The sequence below is a fragment of the Tiliqua scincoides genome, chromosome 1 (assembly GCF_035046505.1).
Source record: "Tiliqua scincoides isolate rTilSci1 chromosome 1, rTilSci1.hap2, whole genome shotgun sequence".
Taxonomy (NCBI): domain Eukaryota; kingdom Metazoa; phylum Chordata; class Lepidosauria; order Squamata; family Scincidae; genus Tiliqua; species Tiliqua scincoides.
The window spans coordinates 100122273-100143803 of NC_089821.1; the positions used below are offsets into that span (position 1 = coordinate 100122273).

Consider the following 21531-nt stretch of genomic DNA (forward strand, 5'->3'; position numbering starts at 1 on the left):
AGAATTCAACCAGGCTAGATGCTTGTGTTGCAGGCAAAGTTGATTTCTAGTAATTGGCTTGGGAAAACAAATACAGTACTAAGGTCTGATTTAAGTAACTGTTGCATATTTATCTAGAAGTAGTGCTGCTCCAGATGAGTGTCTTTAATCTGGGGCAGTTTCATGCTAGAAATACTGTAGCAAAGAGGCTCAAAGAGAGGCTTATTTCATCCAGCTGTCATGTTCAACAAAGGGGGAAATCTTTGGCCCCCATGTGTTATGCTTCCTGTCTCTCTTTGTTCTTCTAATTGACGTTCTTCTCTACCCATCACATGGGTGTCTGGGGTGAGAATGCTCATATATGGTAGGTGTTGAAATAACTTGAGAGGTGGGTATATAGGAACCTGTTGAAGAATGTATAACTAGCTGTTAAAAGAAGATTTTACAAAATCAATAGTAATATGTTTGCACTGCTCTGTTTACTGTGTTTCACCCAAACTTAAAATTCTGAGTAGCATTTTTGCATTGGAATAGCTATTAAAACAATACTGCATTATGCATTAATATTTGCATGTGGAAAGCTTATGATAATTGGAAGATACTATTGCATTTGTGGAGAACTCCTGGTGTACTTGTTCATTAACTATTATTTTTTTTGGCACCTCAACAGCATCCATCTGCAAAAACTTGTCCATATGAAAATGTGAAAAATGCTTTTCAGCTTTCATAAAATGTTTAACCACTGTAAATAGCTAATAAAGGCTGATCTCCAACATTCTCTTAGGGCTGGTATAGTCTTAACTTGGGTTTAGGGATTGGATTGCAGGATCCTGCATGTCTTCTATTACTTTTTCCCTTTCTCTTGTGACTTCCTTCACTAACCTGGGTTCTGTGTTGCCTGAAACTGGTACCCAGATTACAGCGAGTTGGGGATACTTAGTGGTTTTCAAACTCAGGAGCCACAGTGCCGTTCCACACTGTGAACGCAGTGCATGGCTCCCAGAAGCGACTGCTGATGACATCATTGACAGTTACTTCTGGGTTTGGAGGCCCAGTAGGTAAAAACAGAATAGTTGGCATAGCTAGTCTAGGTAGCAATGAAAATATGTTGCTTAGATTGTTTAGAAACCTTTTTCTTTCGAGTGTCTGGATAGACAACGGAACTCATTGTATTTGGTATCACTGGTTCTTCAGTCCCATTTCAGCCTGTCTCACGTTGACTAAAGCAGGAGTCTCCAAACTTTTCAGTATGAGGGCCATGTTGTATATTTTGCATATATTTGAGGGCTGAAAAAATAAGTATTACATTTAATAAATAAAATTTAAATGAATGAATAAGTTTTACTTGGATCTTTTTTGTAAACAGCAGGATATGGTTTTACAAATACCAGCCTTTCCACCACAACCTACACATATTGCAACCTTCCTGGGCAGAATGTCAGCAGGTTGCTGGTATTTTGCTACTCAATGAATTTTATTAACTTATTTTGTTAAGTGGAGAATAAATAAATAAAATGTGGGGGCATCTGTTCAGTTTGATTTTATGTTATTTTTTTGCCATATAAGCTGCAGCCCCACCCCTTTGCCCTCTCCCTCCCTCATTTTGGCCACCTTCCAATTGGTGCGCAAGGCTGAAAGCCTACCTCTCAGACTACCCTTAAAGGATTCCCCACAGGCACAGAGCCTTCTGAGGTGATCTTCTGTGGAACTATGTCCAAGGCACAAGGCCATATGGTTACCTGGCATGGTTACCTGGTTGTTACAAGCCATAACATTAAGGCTTCCCCACCAACATGCTGTGGGCTAAAATCTTCTGGTGGACTGGGTTTGGCCCCCCCCAGGCCATAGTTTGGAGACCCTTGAACTAAAGGTTAACCTTTAATGTGATCGTTCTCTGTCCTAATGGACAAATGACCATCTTGCTGGAATGTTGCTAATAGCATCATTGGCATGGAGAACAAGTATGTCAGACTATGCCACCTCCAGGTTTAGCAGTAATGTGCAGGGATAGGAGAGAGTTATGCCCTGAGCTTCTGCTAATGGGCTTCCCAGAACCCATGTACTTGACCAGTGTGAAAAACAGGAAACTGAACCAGATGAACTTTGACCTGTCCCAGCAAGGCTCTTATAGCTTGCCTGATGCTGTGGATGCAGCCTTGAAAGAATTCAGTGCTGAACTACATGCTATCATCCACAACTTCTTTACAACAGAGAAAGGAGTGTTAGCTGTAATTTGGCCCTCATGTGCTGGACCGTAAAGTGAGTAGCAGCTACAGACATCACAGTTGGGGGCCTGGGGAGAGGAGCTATAGAAAGGAGCTTGCCCTTTCTATAGTTCCATCTTGCTGTTTTACTCTGGAAGCAAGTCTGCAACAACTTAACTATGCATTAGTGTAATATTTTGGCTCTAAGTATCTTGCAGTTTTGTTTAAAATTAGTGAGACTTTCTATAATCTGCACTATAGAGGCATATGTAGAAAGCATTCTCTGTACAGCCTGGAGTATGTGACTTGTTCCAGTTTGACATGGCATAACATCAGGTGGAGGAGTGCAGAGTTGTGCTACTTTCTTTCTCCAGTCTACCCCAAATAGACCTTTTGCCTCTGAGTTATTTGAATCTGCCTTGCACCCTTACACTGTGTGTCCATCTAGCCCAGGATTGTCTACGCCGACTATTAGTGGCTGTCCTTGGCCTGTGGCAGAGGTCTTTCTAGAACTGATTACCTGAGATCCTTTTTTCACTGTAGCAACCAATTCAGAATCTTCTGAATGCAAAATATTTGCTCTACCAATAAGCTTTGGTTTGGGTAACAGAAGGAACAAAATAGCAATTCATTTGCCACTCCCAGCTACATGAGTGTATCTGGACTCCCTATGCTGGTTGCTCTTTACCTTGGTATTAAAATTCACTTTCTTTCGCAGTTGTATAATATACATATAACTTTAAACAGCAAAGTATAGGGTGACCCCCAAAAAACAGAACCCATAAAAATTTTATTAAATCCTACAAAGGTCCAGTAAATTTCAAGAAGCTTACTGGACTCAAACTTCAAACATATTGGGGAAGATTATTGTTCCAATATTTCATGCACAAAGTCGACTTGTATATCCTGGAAGAAAAAAGAATAAAAATTAAAATGAACAGTTTTATTCAAAGATTTGTGGGTTCTGTTTTTTTGGGGGGTCACTCTGTATCTTTTATCTTTCAATTTATACATATGGCAGTATGCTTATCCACATATTTCTGAGAATATTTATAGTTTCATTACAAAGTTGGTTTCGTGCTGCAGATGTGTTAACCTTGTTTGTGACTTTGGTACAGTAGTTTGAGAACCCAGTGTGCTGTGACCTACTCTCTTCAGTCTGGTTATTGAGGCTCTGTAGAAAGCCTAGGAATATTCCAGAATATGATTTGATAAACGTAAACTTTTACCTTCAGTGGGCAGTGGAAACTATTTTGTTTGCCAACTATCATGTTGTGAGCTGCCTTGAGTACAGTTCATTATAGAAAACACAAATTATAAATAAGTGCTCAGTTTATTTGGAGGGAAAGAAGGGATATAAATTTAAGTAGTCATATCCTTGAACATTAAAAAAATAGTAGTTGTTGAATTTACTGAAAGCAGTAAGCGTAGATGTTGACAACCAAGTCAGTTGACTCAATTCAGAGCTCTATTCGCCATCCAATGTGGAGTTTTTGTGTTAATATTGTCAATGTAGAGTTGTAGTGATGAAATTCCATGTGTACTGGAAGGTATTTAACTGCTGCCCTAACATTGAAGTCATTGGAGAGCCACCCTTCTATGCATGGGTACTTGTGCACTTTCAAGCACACACATGTGTTAATGGACCCCTGAACTGGGTTGACTGACTTAATGTACTCTAAATAAACTAGGCCAAAAAGCATCTCATCACGTCAAGCCAAGTACTTTGTTATCAAATGTATCAAAAAAAGTTGTTGCATCTGTATCTAAAGTTTCTTCTTCCCAACATTCCATCACAAGTGTAAGTAGAATTGTTAGTGCAGAAAACACACCTGAGGCACTGTAACTTGAGCCTCTCTGAAGTCATGTACCTTCTGCCATGGAAGCCTGTAATCCCAAATATGTGGACACTTCGGTATTACTCAGGAGGTGTGTGGGAAGGGCAGGGATGGAAATCTGCCCATGTGCAATCCTGCTGCTTAAAACGGGTTCAGAGCCTGGATCCTGGAATTCATCAGCTGTTCAGACTATTGAAAATATGCTGTTGGTATATAAGATACTCAGGATGTTAAGAACTATTAGCGGCACATTGTATCTGAAAATGTTACTACTAAAATATAACATAACAATTGCTGTGGTGTTCATTGCTCAGTTTCTTCCTGCAGCATTCCATATTTAACAAATTTGAAATGCACGGAACAAGTGTACAGCCCTTAGTGTTTTAACTAAAGGCATTTAGTGTTTATTTTACAATGTGTTTTTGGTGTAATGAGTTCATTAAAAAAGCTTTTGATGCTAATTCAGAAATCTATAATCTGTTCAGCGTCTTTCACATGTAGTTTTGATGCTAACTGACAAGCTGTAAGTTAATTAGCACAGAACTTACTAATGAGGATGTTAAAAATCTTCACTTTTCAATTATTTTTATATTGATGAGCTCCAGACAAATTGAGGAAAACTCTAATATATTGTTGATGAGTTTTCTTTGCCCTTAAGATGCTTTTTCAGGTAAGTGGGGTAAGAGGAATAAGTAAATGATTGCAAACTTTGTAAGGGGAAAGCAGGTATAAGAAAAAATGCTTGTCTTTTTCCGAACTGGGGATCACCCCAAACCAATGCAGTTAAAATAAGGTTGTTAATTAGCATGGGAGACAGCTTCTCGAATTAATATGTGGTGTTAATTAACAGGAAGTCTGATATTGTGTTGTAATTACTACCAATATTTTTGACGTACTGAGTGACTGAAGGTGAATTATATGGTGAACAATTTAGTAAACACGTCAGAACTTAGGTATGCTTTCTTTTTCTTTTTATTCTCTAGAAAATATGGATAGACTTCTGCGACTTGGAGGTGGGATGCCTGGCTTGGGACAGGTTAGTACTCACCTTATCAGTATTTTAATGTTAGCTATGGTGGCTAGTATCTGTGTCCCAAGTGCCATAGAGGATTTTAGTAATATAATGCATCTGCTGCAGTTTTGAAGTATGGTAAGGGTCGAAATGCATTGCTATATATTTTTGATTTCTATTAATCAATTTGCAATTAAATATATATATGAATTCTGGAATAGTAGCCATGTTTTGCTGCAGCGAAATACAGTGTCTTGTGGCACCATAAAGATTTATGGTGAAATAAGCTTGTAAGAAAGTGCTTCATCAGATATATTAACAGTATTAACAGTATTTATATACCGCTTTTCAACTAAAAGTTCACAAAGCGGTTTACAGAGAAAAATCAAATAACTAAATGGCTCCCTGTCCCAAAAGGGCTCACAATCTAAAAAGATGCAAATGAATACCAGCAGACAGCCACTAGAACAGACAGTGCTGGGGTGAGGTGGGCCAGTTACTCTGCCCCTGCTAAAAAAAGGAGCACCCACTTGAAAAAGTGCCTCTTACCCAATTAGCAGGGGTTAATGATTATACCAGTGTAAATGATTGCAGTGACTCTACCTGAACTTTCAAAACATAATTTGTATGTGTACAACATTGAACATGTAAGCACCTTTTAATAGTTCATGGGGGGCATGAAGCAGGTGAATTGACACAATATGATACTGCTGCAATGGGGAAAAAACCCCAAATCTGTTAAAAATAAAAACTTACAGGATAAAGAGTAATGATGGTTTGAAATCTTTTTCATATAGAGCCGTGGGTCCTAACCTGGGGTATGTGTAACCCCCAGGGGTACTTGATAGGCTCTTTTGGGGTTCCTGAAAAAGAATTGAGTAAGGCCAGGAAAGGTAGGTCTATATTAGAATGTCTTGCGGAGCTGGCAAGGCAGGAAGGAAGACAGCTAGCTGGCTGTGGAAGCCCCACCGACTGCTAGTTTTTGGTAATCAATTTTTGCGTTTTCAGATATGGATCAGTAGTTGAAAACATGTATTTGAAATAACTGTATTAATTGCAAACACACATTTTACTAATTCGAGGGGTACAACGTGGAAATAGGCTGTCAAAGGGTATGCAAGTGAAAAAATGGTTGGGAACCACTGATATAGAGCCATGTGCATGAGCAGACCTTATGACACATGCACTACCATGGTGACAGCCATGCACCAAGATTTAAAGAGTATGTTGAAAACTGTCTGCCATTATTCATATCTGTAGCATTTCAATCTCATATGATTGTTTTTAAATATAGGAATAATGTTACTTTAATAACCCTGCCAGCTGTGCAATAGAAGCTCCAATGGCTTCTTTCTATCATCTTTATTTTTGACACCACATAATGCCATCTTCCATTGTTTTGACCAGGTAACTTTTTCTGTCTGTAGCTTTTGTGTATATAGTAGCTTTGGCGTTGACTGAACTGGTCCCAGCACAGTCACATTGGTATTTATATGTAAAGTTTCCCTTTGGTGTTTCTGCAACTCCTTCCCAAACAAGCCTGAGTCACAAGACCACTGCATGAGTAAATGCATCCTGGACAAAGTGGCGCGTGATGACCGGTGTCCTTTGCGACAAGAAGATCAGTGACTGTCTTAAATCAAAGATCTACTGGACGGTCGTCTGGCTGGCTGCATTCTACTGAGCTGAATGCTGACCAGCAACAAGGGAAGCTGAACATTGCCTCAGTGTCAACGGAGACGAAGATGCTGCATTGGATTAGTGGTATCACTTTGTTTTGACTTCATCTACAGTGACGATATCTGGGAATGGTACTGCATTGCTCCAATTGCCAACATGTTGAGAGAAGCCTGACTTCAATGGTACAGCCATGTTCTGTGCACCAAAAGCGATATGCTGGCGTAGAAGGGCCTTCAGTTTGAGGTCAATGGCAAACAACTGAAGGGTCGACCAAAGCAGCACTGGCTTGACAGGCTGCACAGTGACATGAAAATCACCTACCTACACCCAGACCAAACCTATGACCAAGAGAAATGGCGACTCCTATCCAAATTAGTGGACCACGCAGGACAAACGCTAAAGTAGCCTTACATCTACTTGTACAAAGCATAATCATATTGACCATTTTATTTTCAAATCCCTTTTGATGATCCTGAGCATGGAACGTGCATTCTTCACAGCTGCTCTGTACTGTTGACACTTTTATTGAACTAATCAGCAGCAGCAGCACCTCAAGGTCTCTCTTTTGATCAGTCATAGGCAGAATACATCAGCATATATGTGCAATTTTGGTTTCTTGCCCCCAATATAGAAAGATCCTTCTGGAGCTCTTCAAATCTATTCTGGACTTTACTACCCCCTCCACCCCAAATTTAGTGTCATCTGCAAACTTGGCCACTTCACTGTTTATCCCCAACTCCACTGGTGTATTCTAGCGCTGCTCTGCCATCCACTGCCCCTCCCAGCAAAAACGAGTTGAGGGGGAAGTGGTGCCACTCTGAAGAGCCACCTGGTTTTTTTTGCTTTGTTTTCAAAGTGAAAGAAGTGAACCGTTTAGTGTTGCCTGCTTTTTTAAAACTTGTTTTTCAGAGTGAAGGAATCAGGCAGCACACAGAGTTGCCACTCACTTCTTTCACTGGAAGTCATTGCGGTGACATCATCTTGTCACTGCAATAACTTTGGGTCAGGTGGGGGAGTTGACATTAGCATTCTTGGTCTCAGACGGTGCAAGAGCCAGGAATGCAACTGCCCAACTCCAGGTACACACACTTTGTACACACCACTTTTCATCTCTCTGCATTGTGAAAATCATCCATTTATACCCGCTTCTCTGTTTCCTGTTCCTTAACCAGTTCCTACGTAGCATACCTGTTTACCTCTGCTTTTCAGAATTGAGTGCAAGTTGTTCCCGTGCCTCTACTTTCCTTCCAGTTGGATTGGAAGGAAAGAAGAGGTAGAACACCTGTAGCACCTGATGACTAGCCACCTCTGGGCATAAAGATAGGAGAAAGTGTGGCCTTTCACTTGCCCAGTCATCTTGGTCTTTGAGCTTCTGAAGGGTGGGGGTCCTATTTTGCAGCTTGGACTTGGAAGTGAGTCCCAACTCATGATGCATTGAAGAGCTGTGGAATGGAGCAAGAATTCTGAAATGGTTTTAAGTTCTTTGTGAGATCATTTAATTTGTTAGAAATGCAAAGGTTACACTACAACTGAAAAAATAACTGTTGTTGAGCAAATGCCCAAGGCTTTTTATAGCCTAAGTCTTAGGGGATTATCTTAAGGAATCAAGTTTGTAGTTGGAAATAATTGGAAGGTAGAAAGTGGGGCCTCAGTATCCGCGAGGAATCCTTTCTTGGACCCCTTGCTGATATTTTGTGATACTCAAATTTTGTGGATACCCAAATCTGTGATCTTTGCGCCATTAACCCCTCTGAAGGGGGTCAGAGCTGCACTTCGGGCTTTCTGGAGGGCTTTCTGAAGCCTAGAGAGGCAAAAAAGCACCACTTTGTATTCCCAAGGGAAACCGGAAGTGACTTTTATTTTTTAGTCATTTAAGGCATTCTAAGGCCTAGGGAAAACCCTGGAAGGCTTCTCCTGGAAGGCAAAAAAGCAAAAAAAATCACTTCCAATTTCCATCAGGAAACCAGAAGTGGTGTTTTTTGACTCTCCAGGCCGTCCTGAAGCCTGGAGAGGCAGTAGGCGGATGCATCCTATCTCTGAGCTTCAGAAAGCCCTGCGGAGGGGAACAATGCAGCTTCGATGCCCTTCAGAGAGCTCAGGTGGAGCCAAGACTGGCTCAATGTGGGTCCAGGGGACCCACATTGAGCCAGATCCACAGATACGTAATCTGCAGATAAACAGGCTCCACCTGTATTATAGATGAAATAAAGCAGATTTTCCTTTTAAATATTATTCAAATTTTTATTATTTCTTGGGCCATTCAGAGAGCCCTAAGTGAAAAACCTTATATGCCACAAATCTGATTTCATATTGAATTCAAATATATAATTTAAATTTTGGGGGTGTAGGGCTTAGCCTGGCAAAATTTAAAAGCTTGCATCTTAAAAATAGACTTTAGTCAGTTCTTGAAAACATATACTCAGTGCTGGTGCGTAGTTGTAGGGGCTCTAAACTGCCCCCCCCCCATGGTGCCTCTTTCTCATTGCTGATGATACACTGGGTGCTGCCACTGGTGTTCAGTGTTCTGTCAGGTTAGCCCTTGGGATGCGGGGTACTACCTGACCAACCTCTGATGCCATCCTTGTTCACGCCATGAAAATGTGTTAATCTTTAAGGACTGCACTTCGAACGATTTCATTTTCTTTCTCAACTTTTGGAATAACATTGCTTGGACAGGGAATTAAAATGAATACCTTATTGGTTCAAGTCCTTACTTTTTGCAACAGAATACATAAATATTATACGTATAAATGAACTTTTAATAAATTATAAATATTCATATAAAAATGTCTCTGCAATGGGAAAAAGATCAACGTTAAACATTAGAAAGGAAAAATGATTAAAAGTTACAAAATCATAAGTTAAAAATTACAAAAAAATTCATGTATTCATGAGTCTAGGATATGTTATGGTTTTTAAGACATAACTTCATTCAATCTGAAATGACTTGTATCTAGTTTAAAAACCTGTTTTAAAAATGTGTATTGGTGTAGTAGGATGGTGGAATTGGGCTTCTCATCTGGGTTTCACATTAATTAGAAGAAATAAATTTTCTATCCATAATTTATCTGCTCTGGTTAACCATTTTCAGTGCCTTTCATTGTTTAACTTTTAACATTGTTCCCTTATATTGTAAGGGAATTACATGCTGTTGTCTTGAAACTTTGTATGTATTTCAGCAAGTATTTCAGCAAGTATCATTGCTCAGTAAAGCTTTGAACTCATTGGATTACAGTATCTAAACCATATTGAGCTACTTTATTGAATTTTTTTCCCAAATTTCAGTTCACATAGTTGGTTATTCAAAAAAATCATTGAGATACAGGTCCAGCCTTGTTATACACAATTTTTTTATACACGGATTTGAACCAACACGAATGGCCACTGCCAACGAGAAGGAATATGCTGATCCCCAGAGAAGGAAAAATGCCTCTCTTTAAAATCACAGTTTTAAAAACTGCTTTTCTTAATTTTTTAGAGAGAAACAGTCATGCAAACCATTACAGGTATAACCTAATCATCTATAGATTTCTCTCTCTCAATGCAGTGAGAAGCACCCTTTAAATTAAAGGAAAACATTCATTTAACAATGAGGGGGAGGGAGGGAGGGAGAAGGAAGGCAGCAGGCTGACAACCCATGCTCTCTTCAGGCAGCTTCAACCCAAGACCCCTCCCTTCCCCCTGAGCACTTGAAAGAAAGATACTTTGCATTGTTGAAGGAGGGGTGCACTGGTGAAGCCTTTCTAAGCACCTTGAAAGAGGCTGATTGTTGGATTGTCATCTTAATGACTCTATTTTAACATCACAAAGGTCAGTAAGGCTGTTTTTAAATCACTGGAGCAAAGAAACTTTGTTTTTTAAATTGATTTGCTATAGTGTGTTTTTTGCCATCCACATGAGTTCTGTGAACTGAACCCATGCTAAATGAGACTCAACCTGTATTTATACAAGGTGTAAACTAACATGGTGTACTCTTCTAGTTTGTTTTACTAACTAGAAGTCAGAAAAAAATGCTGAGTTGAATATCTATCCATTTAAAACATCAAAGTTTTTGATTGAAAGTTTGTGGGAAACCCGTATTGACTGTGATTTGCATAAGGCAGCAACAGTCATGTAACCCTCAGCTGCTCCATGACTTCTCCTCATATGGAGGTGACCGTTCATGCAGTGTTATATCATTTTGGCCACATTGCGCATGTGCCAACAACTCTATACTCACTGACAGGCGATCACCTGCAAGCCGATAGGAACTAGGCTTCAGATGAATTACTATGCAGAACTACAAAGCAGCACTCAAAATGTCAATTTTTTTTAAATAAAATGTTGAATGTAAGATGTGGTTCATGGTTGTGTGGGCAGTAGCACCCAAATAAATCAATCAGGTTACATAAAAAGGCAGTTGTCTTGGAACTATCATAAGGTGATGTAGTTATCACAGGTGTGAGTTATCTCCTTGTCTCTTCTTCCCTTTACAATGTTGAGTAAATGTTGATCAAACACTTAAAAAATATATCTACTCAGACCCTCATGAAACAACAAAAAACTATGCTAAAATGTGCAGCAGAGTTCTCACCTTGTATGTGAGAGATTAAAACGCCTGTCATAAGAACATAAGAGCCCTGCTGGATCAGGGCCAGGACTCATCTAGTCAAGCTTCCTGTATCTCATAGTGGCTTACCCGATGCTTTAAGAGCACTTAAGACAACATGATCCCAGTATCTTGTTGTCACTCCCTTGCATCAGGCATTCAGAGATAGGTGAACTCTAAAACCTGAAGGTTACATCATGGCTCTGATAAACTTTTCCTCCACAAATCTGTTGAATCTTCTTTTAAAGGCATCTAGGCTAGGTGCCATTCCAGTATTCTGTAACATATTCCATAGATTAAGTATGCACTGGGTAAAGAAATATTTCATTTCTCCTGTTCTAACTCTCCCACCAGTCAACTTTAGTGGCAATCCCCTTGTCAGTGTTATGCTAGAGGAGAAAGAATCTCCCTCTATCCACTCTGTGTGTCCCATGCATAGTTTTCAGTGTCTCAATCATTTCCCCTCTGAGGCTTCTTCTTTTTAAATAGAATAACCCCAAATGTTATAGTTTTTCCTGATAAGTGAGGTGCCCCAGCCCACTAATAATTTTGATAGCACTCTTCTGCACCTTGTCCAGTTCTGCTATATTCTTTTTGAGGTGCAGAACCTGCACACAGTATTCCAAAGGTAGCTTTACCATTGATTTATTCAATGGCAAAATAATATTGGCTGTTTTATTCTCAGTCCCTTTTTTAATGGTCCCAAGCATGGAATTGGTCGTCTTCACAGCTGCCATGCCCTGGGTTGATGCTTTCATTGCACTGTCCATCAGCACCCCCAAGATCTCTCTCCTGATTGATTACAGGCAGTTCAGTACTCATCAGTGTGAATGTGAAATGTTGATTTCATGCCCCAGTGAGCATCACTTTACACTTAGGTACATTGAAGCACATTTACCATTTTGCAGCCCATTCTCAGTTTAGAGAGATCCTTCTACAGCTCTTCACAATTCATTCTGGATTTTACCCCCAGAAAAGTTTAGTGTCATCAGCAAACTTGGTCACCTCAACGCTTACCCCCAACTTCAGGACACTCATGAACAAGTTGAAAAGCAGTAGTCCCAAGGCCAGTCTTTGGGGTATACTGCTTTAAACACATCTTTCAGATTTACTTGGCCCATAAGTTTTAACAAATTTTGAATGTGAACTATTTCCTTACCAATTTACCAAATGTAACACAAATTATCATGGAATGGCATGGATTAATGTTGCCTGAGGCCCCCCATGAGCAGCACTTATCTAGGAGGTGGGGCAGGAGCAAGCCCTGAGTCAGGGCAACACACTGCAGGATGCAGTGCTCACCCTTGGAGATGAGCGGAGGAGGAAGGAGATCACCATGGGAAGGCAGCCAGCAGAGGCTGGGGAGGATGGGAGGAGGAGGAAAGCCCAGGCTGGCGAGGGGGGAGGCGGATGCCTCTCCTGCAAGCAGCAGGGAGCCATGCCAACCAGCCTGAGGTGAGGGCTGTGGCTGTGCTCCTCAGGCAGCTGGGCTGCCTGCACGTGGTGCAGAGCAGCAGTCGAGACAGCAGCCACCAAATGGCTGGTTATTTATCCCATACCTGAGATCTCAGCCTGGAGACAGAGCAGGAAGGGGAGGAGCCCAGCCACCTGACTGCTGGGCTCATAAGGAACCTGGCTTCCAGAGAGAGCAGTCATTTGCCTCTAAGCTCTTTCCAGGAGGCAAGAGGCAGGTACTGGGGGAACCTGCCTGGGGGCCACCCCTGACCTGTTAAGGGCCCAGGAAGCCCCAGGGATGGGTTAAGGGACCTGAACCTTGGGAGCCATGACCCCTTTCTCAGGACCACCAGGAGAACCCCGGAGGGGCCAAGGGCAACTAGCTCTTATCACTAGGAGGCACCAAGGCCACTAGGAGGCCTCCAGCTGATCCCCCCCAAGGGAGGTGGGCAGATCCACCCTATAACCATCCACAAACAAACCGCTAACCTCGGGATTGTCTTCCTGGACCACAGAGCCTTCAGGGGCTTGGGACTTCGGAGCACCCCATCGAAGAACCCCCCACCCTGTGATGCTGAACAGGTGGGGTTCATGTTAGAGACTGTATGTACCCTGGGGGTCTGTGAGTTAACAGGACCATATGAGTGTCAAGAATATAACTCCAATAAACTGCTGGTGTAGACCTTCTATGAAGCCTCCTTGTCATTTTCTGGGACCGGTTAAGCTCAATTAGCTGTTCCTCTCGCTGCCAGTGCCATGTCAACGCCCTCCCTGCGAGGACCCCCCATGGACGTCACAATTAGTCTTCCAGAATGTACTTAATAGTGAGTTATAAAAAGTCTTATCTGGAATCCTGCATTGTTATGAAATTTGATCCCAAATATAGGTATTCCAACATACTCCTCTAGTTTTTTCAATATTATCTTGCTACCCACCCACCCCCAGCTTAGATTTGCAAGCAGCTGTGGTGCATGGAAATAAGTTGGGCAGTTACAGTCACAACCTGTCAATTGTTGGTGGTCTGCTTTGTTGTGGCTGTTGCAAACTACATTGTCTACCTCCTGGAGAAAAGGGAGCACTGGCCCTTTAAAATAATTCAGATTGTCTCTTCAGGCAATAAACTATAATTTAGGACATTCTCTTGAATGTCCTAGTTTTAAATGGCTGATGAATGTATAGGGTAGAATTGAATCAATAAAGGACCTAGAACAGACATCTTGTTCCTCATATGACTTGTTGCTTTGAAAGTGTAGTTGGGCCATGGTCTTCTTCCTTTGCTCTGTCTTCTTTTAAGCACCACCGCCATGTGCAGGAGATCATTATCTTTCCCATTTTACAAATCATAGAATTAGGACTGAGAAGCAATGGCTTGTTCACAGCACTCATTTTGTCTGGTGAGCAGATTTGGAACCTTGTTAGTTCTCTTGGACATCTAGTACTTGCTGTACTGAACCATACTTTCTCTTCAGTGGTGGTGCGTTCTGGTGTCCATCGCATACAAGGCAGGTATATAGTAACTTTCCAGTTTGTGTTGACTGAAGATGTTGAATTTATTAATGTAATTTTTAAAATATAAACGAAGCAGTTGCTCTTACTGCATTTTCCTTTCTGAATTCTAAAATGTCATTTCTAATGCACAATAGCACTGACAGCTGGTGACATGATGATGCGGGTGGGTGGGTAAATAACCCAGAGTAACACAGTATACAGCCCTCAAAAAGAGTAACTGAAACGCCAACCAAGTCTGTCCTTGAATACTACATGCAGCTTCTCCCCATGTTAGCTTATTTCAACTTTGGCAAGGTGCTTTTGTAATGGTATCTTGTGGGAATAGATAAAAAGGTGGACTCCTTCCTAAAAAGGGGGATATGGGGGGAGGGGTGACCTGTCTCTGAGACTGTTAGCACTTCAACTGGAAATAAAGAAGCAAGAATTGCAAATAGCTATTTTGTTTGAATAATGGGCTTGCCAATTAGCCATCAAGTGCTTCCATCTGTGAAATTGTTGATCAGATGGGTTAGCTGGGACACTTCCAGATTAGGGCATTGTACATGGCACTTGAAAACTATCACTTTGAAAGAGGTTTCAAGTACTGCACTGCTTGATGCTGTAGAAGCTCTTTCTTTTTATTTTTAGAACTCATTGATAAAACCTGTAGCACTTAAGAGACCTGCCACTGATCTAAAAATCCTGTTGAATGTCTGATCTAGCCTATGTAGAGGTTAAACAAGATCCAGTTTCCTTTTGAGAGTTTTACAATGACAGGTTAATGATCTGTTGATAAAAGTAAACACAAGTTTATATAGTTCAAGCTGCAGTAGGCCTTTCTTCAAGAGGTTGATTTATATTTATATTAAGGATTCTACCATTTCCACCCATGCAGATGTGACTTTAAGACTGCAGTCCTGTGCTCATTTAATTAAGTGTGGCATTCTCCCAAATCAGTGGGCTTGACTTCTGAGAAAACAAGTGTATGATTAGGCTGCATAGTATTATTGAAGAGCTCAGAGTTGAGAGGTATGCAGAAAAGTATGGGCCTGTCCCCCTCAAAATGGCCTCTCAGGAAATAGCTGACTGTATAAAAGAAGGGCAGACAGAAGAGCTTCTACCAGCAGCTGTTGTCATGCTGGAAGCTCTGTAGTGCTAAGCTTTTCACAGCACTGATTGTCACTAAATCCTTGGGGAGAGGATGGGCACTGCCCTTTCCTAGCATTGCAGACTACCGTGAGTCAGTTGGAGTAAGAACTCCACCTCCAGGTATCCCCCCTCCTTCAGTTGATCAGGACCCTGAAGTACCACCCTTAGGCAGAGCATTATAGTGCAGAGTCTGTGCTGGGAAGAGTTGGGAAAAGGATGCTGTGTGCCTTTTTTGCCACCTTCTTCCTTAAGCCTTGTAGAGATTTGCAGCCTTTTGCAGGGGGAAGGGAAGAAGGGAAGTGAGTGCTTGACTCCGAAGATGCACCCTTCTTGCCTTTACTGGTCTAAACCAATACCTCATGCAGGTGTGCATCTTTCCTTGCAGTATTTCCTTTTATTTTGAGAATACTGTAAGATCTGTCCTGAGCCCCTGGGTATTACTACTCCTGCAATTGTAATTAAGTTGTAAGTTGGTTCTATCTGATCCTAGGGAAGGTTTGAGGCCAGTCTGCCTTGTTGAGATAGAAATAAAAGAAGCCTCTAAATATAAATGATCTGCAGAGTAAAGTATACAAATAATGGTTTTGTGATTCTTTTTAAAATGTTTTTAATCATTGTAGATTATTGTCCCTACCACTCATTTTAAAGCAAATTAAACTGCCGGCAACTCTTGTTGTTCAAGCACATTTGATGAAGTTTATAGCAACTTCATATTCACATGGGGTCCCCCATGTCAAGCTGCTTGTATTACACCCACCCCAGTACTAAAGTGGTATACAGTAGTTTTTTCTCCTATGTAGCTGAACTTATCCTAATCAAATATATTGACTCACCTCTATTTCTTCTGGATTATAAGCCTTTTATAGTTGCTAACATCTGCTGATCTAGAACAGCAATTTTCAGTCTTTTTCATCTCATGGCACATTGACAAGGCACACCATCAGTTTTTGTTAGTATTGAAAAGGCATACCACACTGCTAGTGGGAGGTTCACATCCCCCAATGGCTCTACTAATAAATTACCCTCCCCCAAACTCCTGAGGCATAGCTGCAGAGTATTTGTGGTACACTGGTTGAAAATTGCTGATCTAGAACATGTGTAATAGATATTTTCTGACCTACATATCTTTCACTAATGCTTACTGACCAGATGTTCTTCAGATGCTGCAAAGGATTTGGGCTCATCTCTGTATAAGTGTTGTCTCAGGCAATTATAAAGAGAGTATTTACTATCAACAAACTTCTGCAGATACAGGTCCAACCTTGTTATACACAGATTTTTTATACACTGATTTGACTCAGCACAAATGGCCCCTGCAAATGAGAAAGAATGTGGTGATCCCTGGAGAAGGGGAAAATGCATCTCTTTAAAATCACAGTTTAAAAAACTGCTTTTCTTACTGTTGTAGAGAGAGATGTGCTAGTGATAATTCCATCCTTCAGCTGAGCTGGGCAAAGGCAAGGGCTCCTTTTCATTTCTAATTGCTGACTGCCTCTCTACAACAATAAAAAATGTTTTTAGACCACAATTGTAAAAGGACATACTTTTTAATTTTTTTAAAATTGCTTTTATTTAACACATTTTATGGTAACAGCAGGGAGTCCCAGAATCAAACCCCTGTGAATGTCAAGACACAACCTTTTTAGGAGCAATGGAGGGGCTAGAAACCTGGAAGTGGGTCTTTAAATCTATTTTGCCACTGTTTTTTTAATCCACTGATTTTTTTTATCCACTAGGGCAGGGGTGCCCAAACCCCAGCCCTGGGGCCACTTGCGGCCCTTGAAACCTCTCAATGCAGACCTCAGAGAGCCCCCAGTCTTCAATGAACCTCTGGCCCTCGGGTGATTTGTTGAAGCCCGCACTGGCCCAACGCAACTTCTCTCAGTGTGAGGGCGACTGTTTGACCTCTCCTGTGAGCTGTGGGATGAGGGCTCTCTCCACTGCTTGCTGTTTCATGTCTGTAATGCAGTAGCAGCAGCAAAGGAAAGGCCAGCCTTGCTTTGTGCAAGGCCTTTTATAGGCCTTGAGATATTGCAAGACCTTCATTCATTCATAGAACTTTGTCTTTAATATATTCATATATGTAAACTTATGTAAATTTATTCAAATTTTAAATGTAAATTAATTCTTTTTTTCCCCTGCCCCCGACACAGTGTCAGAGAGATGATGTGGCCCTCCTGCCAAAAACTTTGGACACTGCTGCACTAGGGGTTCTGGAACAGAACCCTAGCTGATAACAAGACACAACCTGTATATTCAAATGGTTGTCTTTGTGTGAGGAGGAATGGAATAATAGAAATGCTTTTAACTTTTTATAGAACTATTTCAGTTCTTCCCACTGAGCTTAAACAGTGGGACTACTTTGTATTTTTAGCGTTTTGCTTAGTGTAGTGCCAAATGCATTTTTGATAATTTAAAACCCTTTCGGCATTGTCCTTTATTGGACTCCTTTGCTACATGATTTGTTGTCTTGTGATTTTTAGTTTGATGTGTTTAGCTTCATTTTGTGTCGGTGTAGATGTCCCTAGATGGGGAGAATGGGTGTGATGAGTTTTGCAAAAATGAACTAGTTTGCATTTTTGTTTAACATTTTCTTATCATGACTGTGAATTGTAAAGTGTCTGTTGAAGAGTATATGAGCATATCTTTACACATGCAGCCACCACCTAAATAAGGAACCAAGTATTTTTAACAAATTCTATTTTAGGGACTGTTGAGCAATATCAAGTTCTTAAAATGGCACTGGCTAGGTTATCCTCCAAATCCTACTGATTCTGTCTATCTCGTTCTACATAAAGCTTAGGTATAAGAGAATGCAAATGTTGATAATAAGTGGCCTGTGGAATTAAATTTCAATTTTGGATATTATCACCATTTATTTTAGCTGAGGAAAAGCAGTTGTCTAATTCTTTTCCTTTACAAGTGCACAGACTCTTGTATTTCTTAAAATATATATGTGGAGTGCATTTGTTGTGCATTTGCATATAGAGAACTATGTGTTAACCCTTAGACCTAAAAAAATTATTTCCACTACACAGCAGATAATGCATAACTTACAAACACAACATGACAGTGGGTTTTTTGTGGAAGGCAAATGGTTTTTCTACCATCTAAAGTAATACACACTTTAAAATTCTCTCAATTGTCTCTAGGTGTAACAGCTGAAAATCTGTACTCCAAGAGTTAAGTCAGCATGAAAGAATTCATTTCCACTTTAATGACCTAGCCTTGCTGGGTTAGGACGATGGGGAACATGCTTCTGACTTGCACTCCTATTGCCAATTAACACCTCCTATAACAGGTTGTCTCAGCTAGTCATTGAAGCAGAGGCAGTAGAAATAGTTTACATGCATCTTGTTTTTCATACTAGTTGTTTAATACTCACAAAATTAAGTATTAAAAGGTTCCTTTTTACTTCACCTGGGTAAGAATAGACATGACAGTGTTGGATAGCTGGACACTTCCCTATGCCTGTTTTGTGGTGGTTTTCTTTTTAAAAGTGTTTTAATTGTGACAATAAAGGCTGGAATTGGTATCAGATTTAACCCTCTTATATAAGAATTTAGCATGGCTGCAGAGATCTTGTATCTCAGTTACAGTGACACTGGTATCAATTATGTTTTTAAAAAAACTGTCCCTTTTTTTAAAACAGAAAATGAAACATCTTTGGTAGTACTGTGATGGGTTGGGGAGGGGAAAATATTCAGACTCAAGCTATCAGACATTTCTCCCTGGGTCAATACGTAGTTTCATTTTTTTTTTTGTAGCTCTGTCAGTTGTTTACTCTTGCATCATTTACATTTTAAAGAAGAAATGCACAGTGTAAGTGAAGGGCAGTGCACTAAAATGACACTTTGATTCATGATTAATCAGCAGGTATTCTAATAACATAATAAAACTGGCTAAATAATTGATACCAGTTCACACTAAGAGAAAGGTGGAGTAATATACCTAAAAGTGTTAACAAATTTGCTAAAAGGCCTGAGTAGATAACACTTTGAGGTGTTAGTTTTTATGCTGTTATAATGGCAAATGCCTTTTTTAACACTTAGTCAACAAGGGCTGCCCAAGTAAAAGTCACAGCTTTTATAACTGGATCGTATCTCAGTGCTGCTGAAGGGAAAGTAGTGTCTCATTTTAACCTCATTTGATTGATGCACAAGCTGATTATTTGATCTTTGTTCTTAGATTTTTGGAAGCATCACTAAATGTGGATAAAAAGAAATGCATTTTATTATTGCAAGTCTACCTTAAATCCTGCAGTCCCTAATAAGTGATGGCTTAAAAGAAATGATTGATACAGCTTACGGCTGATATGATTGCCCTGCAGGCAGGTCAGTTCACTGACTAACACTTGGCAGACAGTTTAGTCAGGAAGAAGCATCTGTTTCTTCTCTTAAAACTATAGCCAGGATTGATTCCCCCTCCCTTGCTTGTATGTATTGGATATAAAAGAATGTCTAAAAAGCAAAGTTTTGATTTTTTCCCCTAATAGTTTATTTTAGTTATAAATAAAAGAGAAAATTTAAAGACTTGCCTAGGTTCAGTTCATGGTGGTAGTATTATCATTGTCATTCTCCAGGGAATTCTCTGGAAGGAAAGGGAATTTGATGCATCTGGTTTATCAGGGGAAAATATATTTACTTTTCCTCACTTTTTGTAGATTATTGGTTGGAAGGGAAAATGACCTGCAGATAAAGTTTGATATGCAACCTAACAATTTAGTGTTCTACCTATGTATACATTCATTGACTTTGCTGGGCAAGTAGTGTGTTAAAACAAAAACAAAAGGCCCTTCAATAATGTGATGTTTACAAATGTACTTGGTTACATCAGTCAAGATTACAGATATTTCTAGAGGAGCGATTAGGAACTGAACATTCTTAAACCCTGTCATGTCCAACTTGTAGGGGGCAATGTGTAGACGCTATTCTTGGGTCTAATTTGGATAATTGAGTGATTTAGGCTGCAGTCCTAACCACACTTTCCTGAGAGTAAGCCCCTTTGAACAAAATAGGAGTTACTTCTGAGTAGACCTGGTTAGGATTGTGCCCTCTGTCTTTTAAGGGAATTTACTGCATTACTCCATTCATTCACCCTTCTTGAGATTTTCATGGTTTAGATTTGGCATGTTGGGAGATTTTATCTGAGTTCAGCCAATGTTCAAATTAAGCTTTTGAATACTGCTCCGGAATTCCAAGGCCTCTGTATCAGTGACCAGAACACTGTGACCAGCAAATAGGGCTTTGTTATAGCCGTGAAACCCTTTATTTGCAGATAGTTGTAGTCGATTTTGTCTGAGTTGCTTACATGGAGTTGGGATTACAATTGTACATTATGTTGTATAGCTATATATTTCTAAAATAAATGTGGTCATTTATCCATGTGGTCGAGGACCCAGATTAGCAGCAAGGGTAGTTGTAGCATGCAAACCTGAGAAAAGCAGTGTGTATATAGTTGTTTACAGCTAATTAGAATATTTGGGAATAGGGCTTACTGCATCTGGATGTCAACTGGTTGAATATTTTGAGCTGCTGTGTAAAATACCTTAGGGATGTTCTTACTTAGCATTTTTAATAATCCAGAAGAGGGAGTAGTGTGTCCTTGCATATTAACAACTTGTGGATAAATTAAGAGACGTTGTGAACACCAGTGAGGGCAAGGAAACGATGTGTAAAGGCCTAGAGGGCGAAAGTGTCATTTCTCCTTAGGCAAAAATACAAAATATTGAACCGTTCACAGTCTTGTGTTATGAAACTGCAACAATGTAGTGAAGTATAATCAGGCATTAATTTTTTTAATGGTACACCTGATCACTTGGAGTGATTGGCATTTACTTCAGTGGTATGATGAGAATGTATGTGTCAGGTGAATCACGTCACTCAGAATATTGAAGAAGGGAAATTTTGAATATTTTGGAAACACTGTGAAATTAATAAAGCTTACCCCCGGTGTTAAGCCTAGTCGTGTCCAACTCTAGGGGCCGTGCTCATCTCCATTTCTAAGCCAAGGAGAAAGTGTTTGTCCGTAGATAGTTTCCGTGGTCATGTGGCCGGCATGACTAGATGCCTAAGCACATAGAACGCTGTTACCTTCCCACTGATGTGGTACCTATTTATTTGCATTTACATGCTTTCG

General features: G+C 40.3%; 1 protein-coding gene across 1 annotated transcript in view; it reads left to right on the forward strand.

Annotated features, from left to right (window-relative positions):
* Positions 1-21531, forward strand: part of PSMD14 (proteasome 26S subunit, non-ATPase 14) — a 70612-nt gene that overhangs the window by 5264 nt on the left and 43817 nt on the right. The window contains exon 2 of the mRNA XM_066612091.1: positions 5005-5057. Coding sequence (XP_066468188.1) covers positions 5010-5057 — 48 coding nt within the window. The 5' untranslated portion in view covers positions 5005-5009. The remainder of the gene's footprint in view (positions 1-5004; positions 5058-21531) is intronic.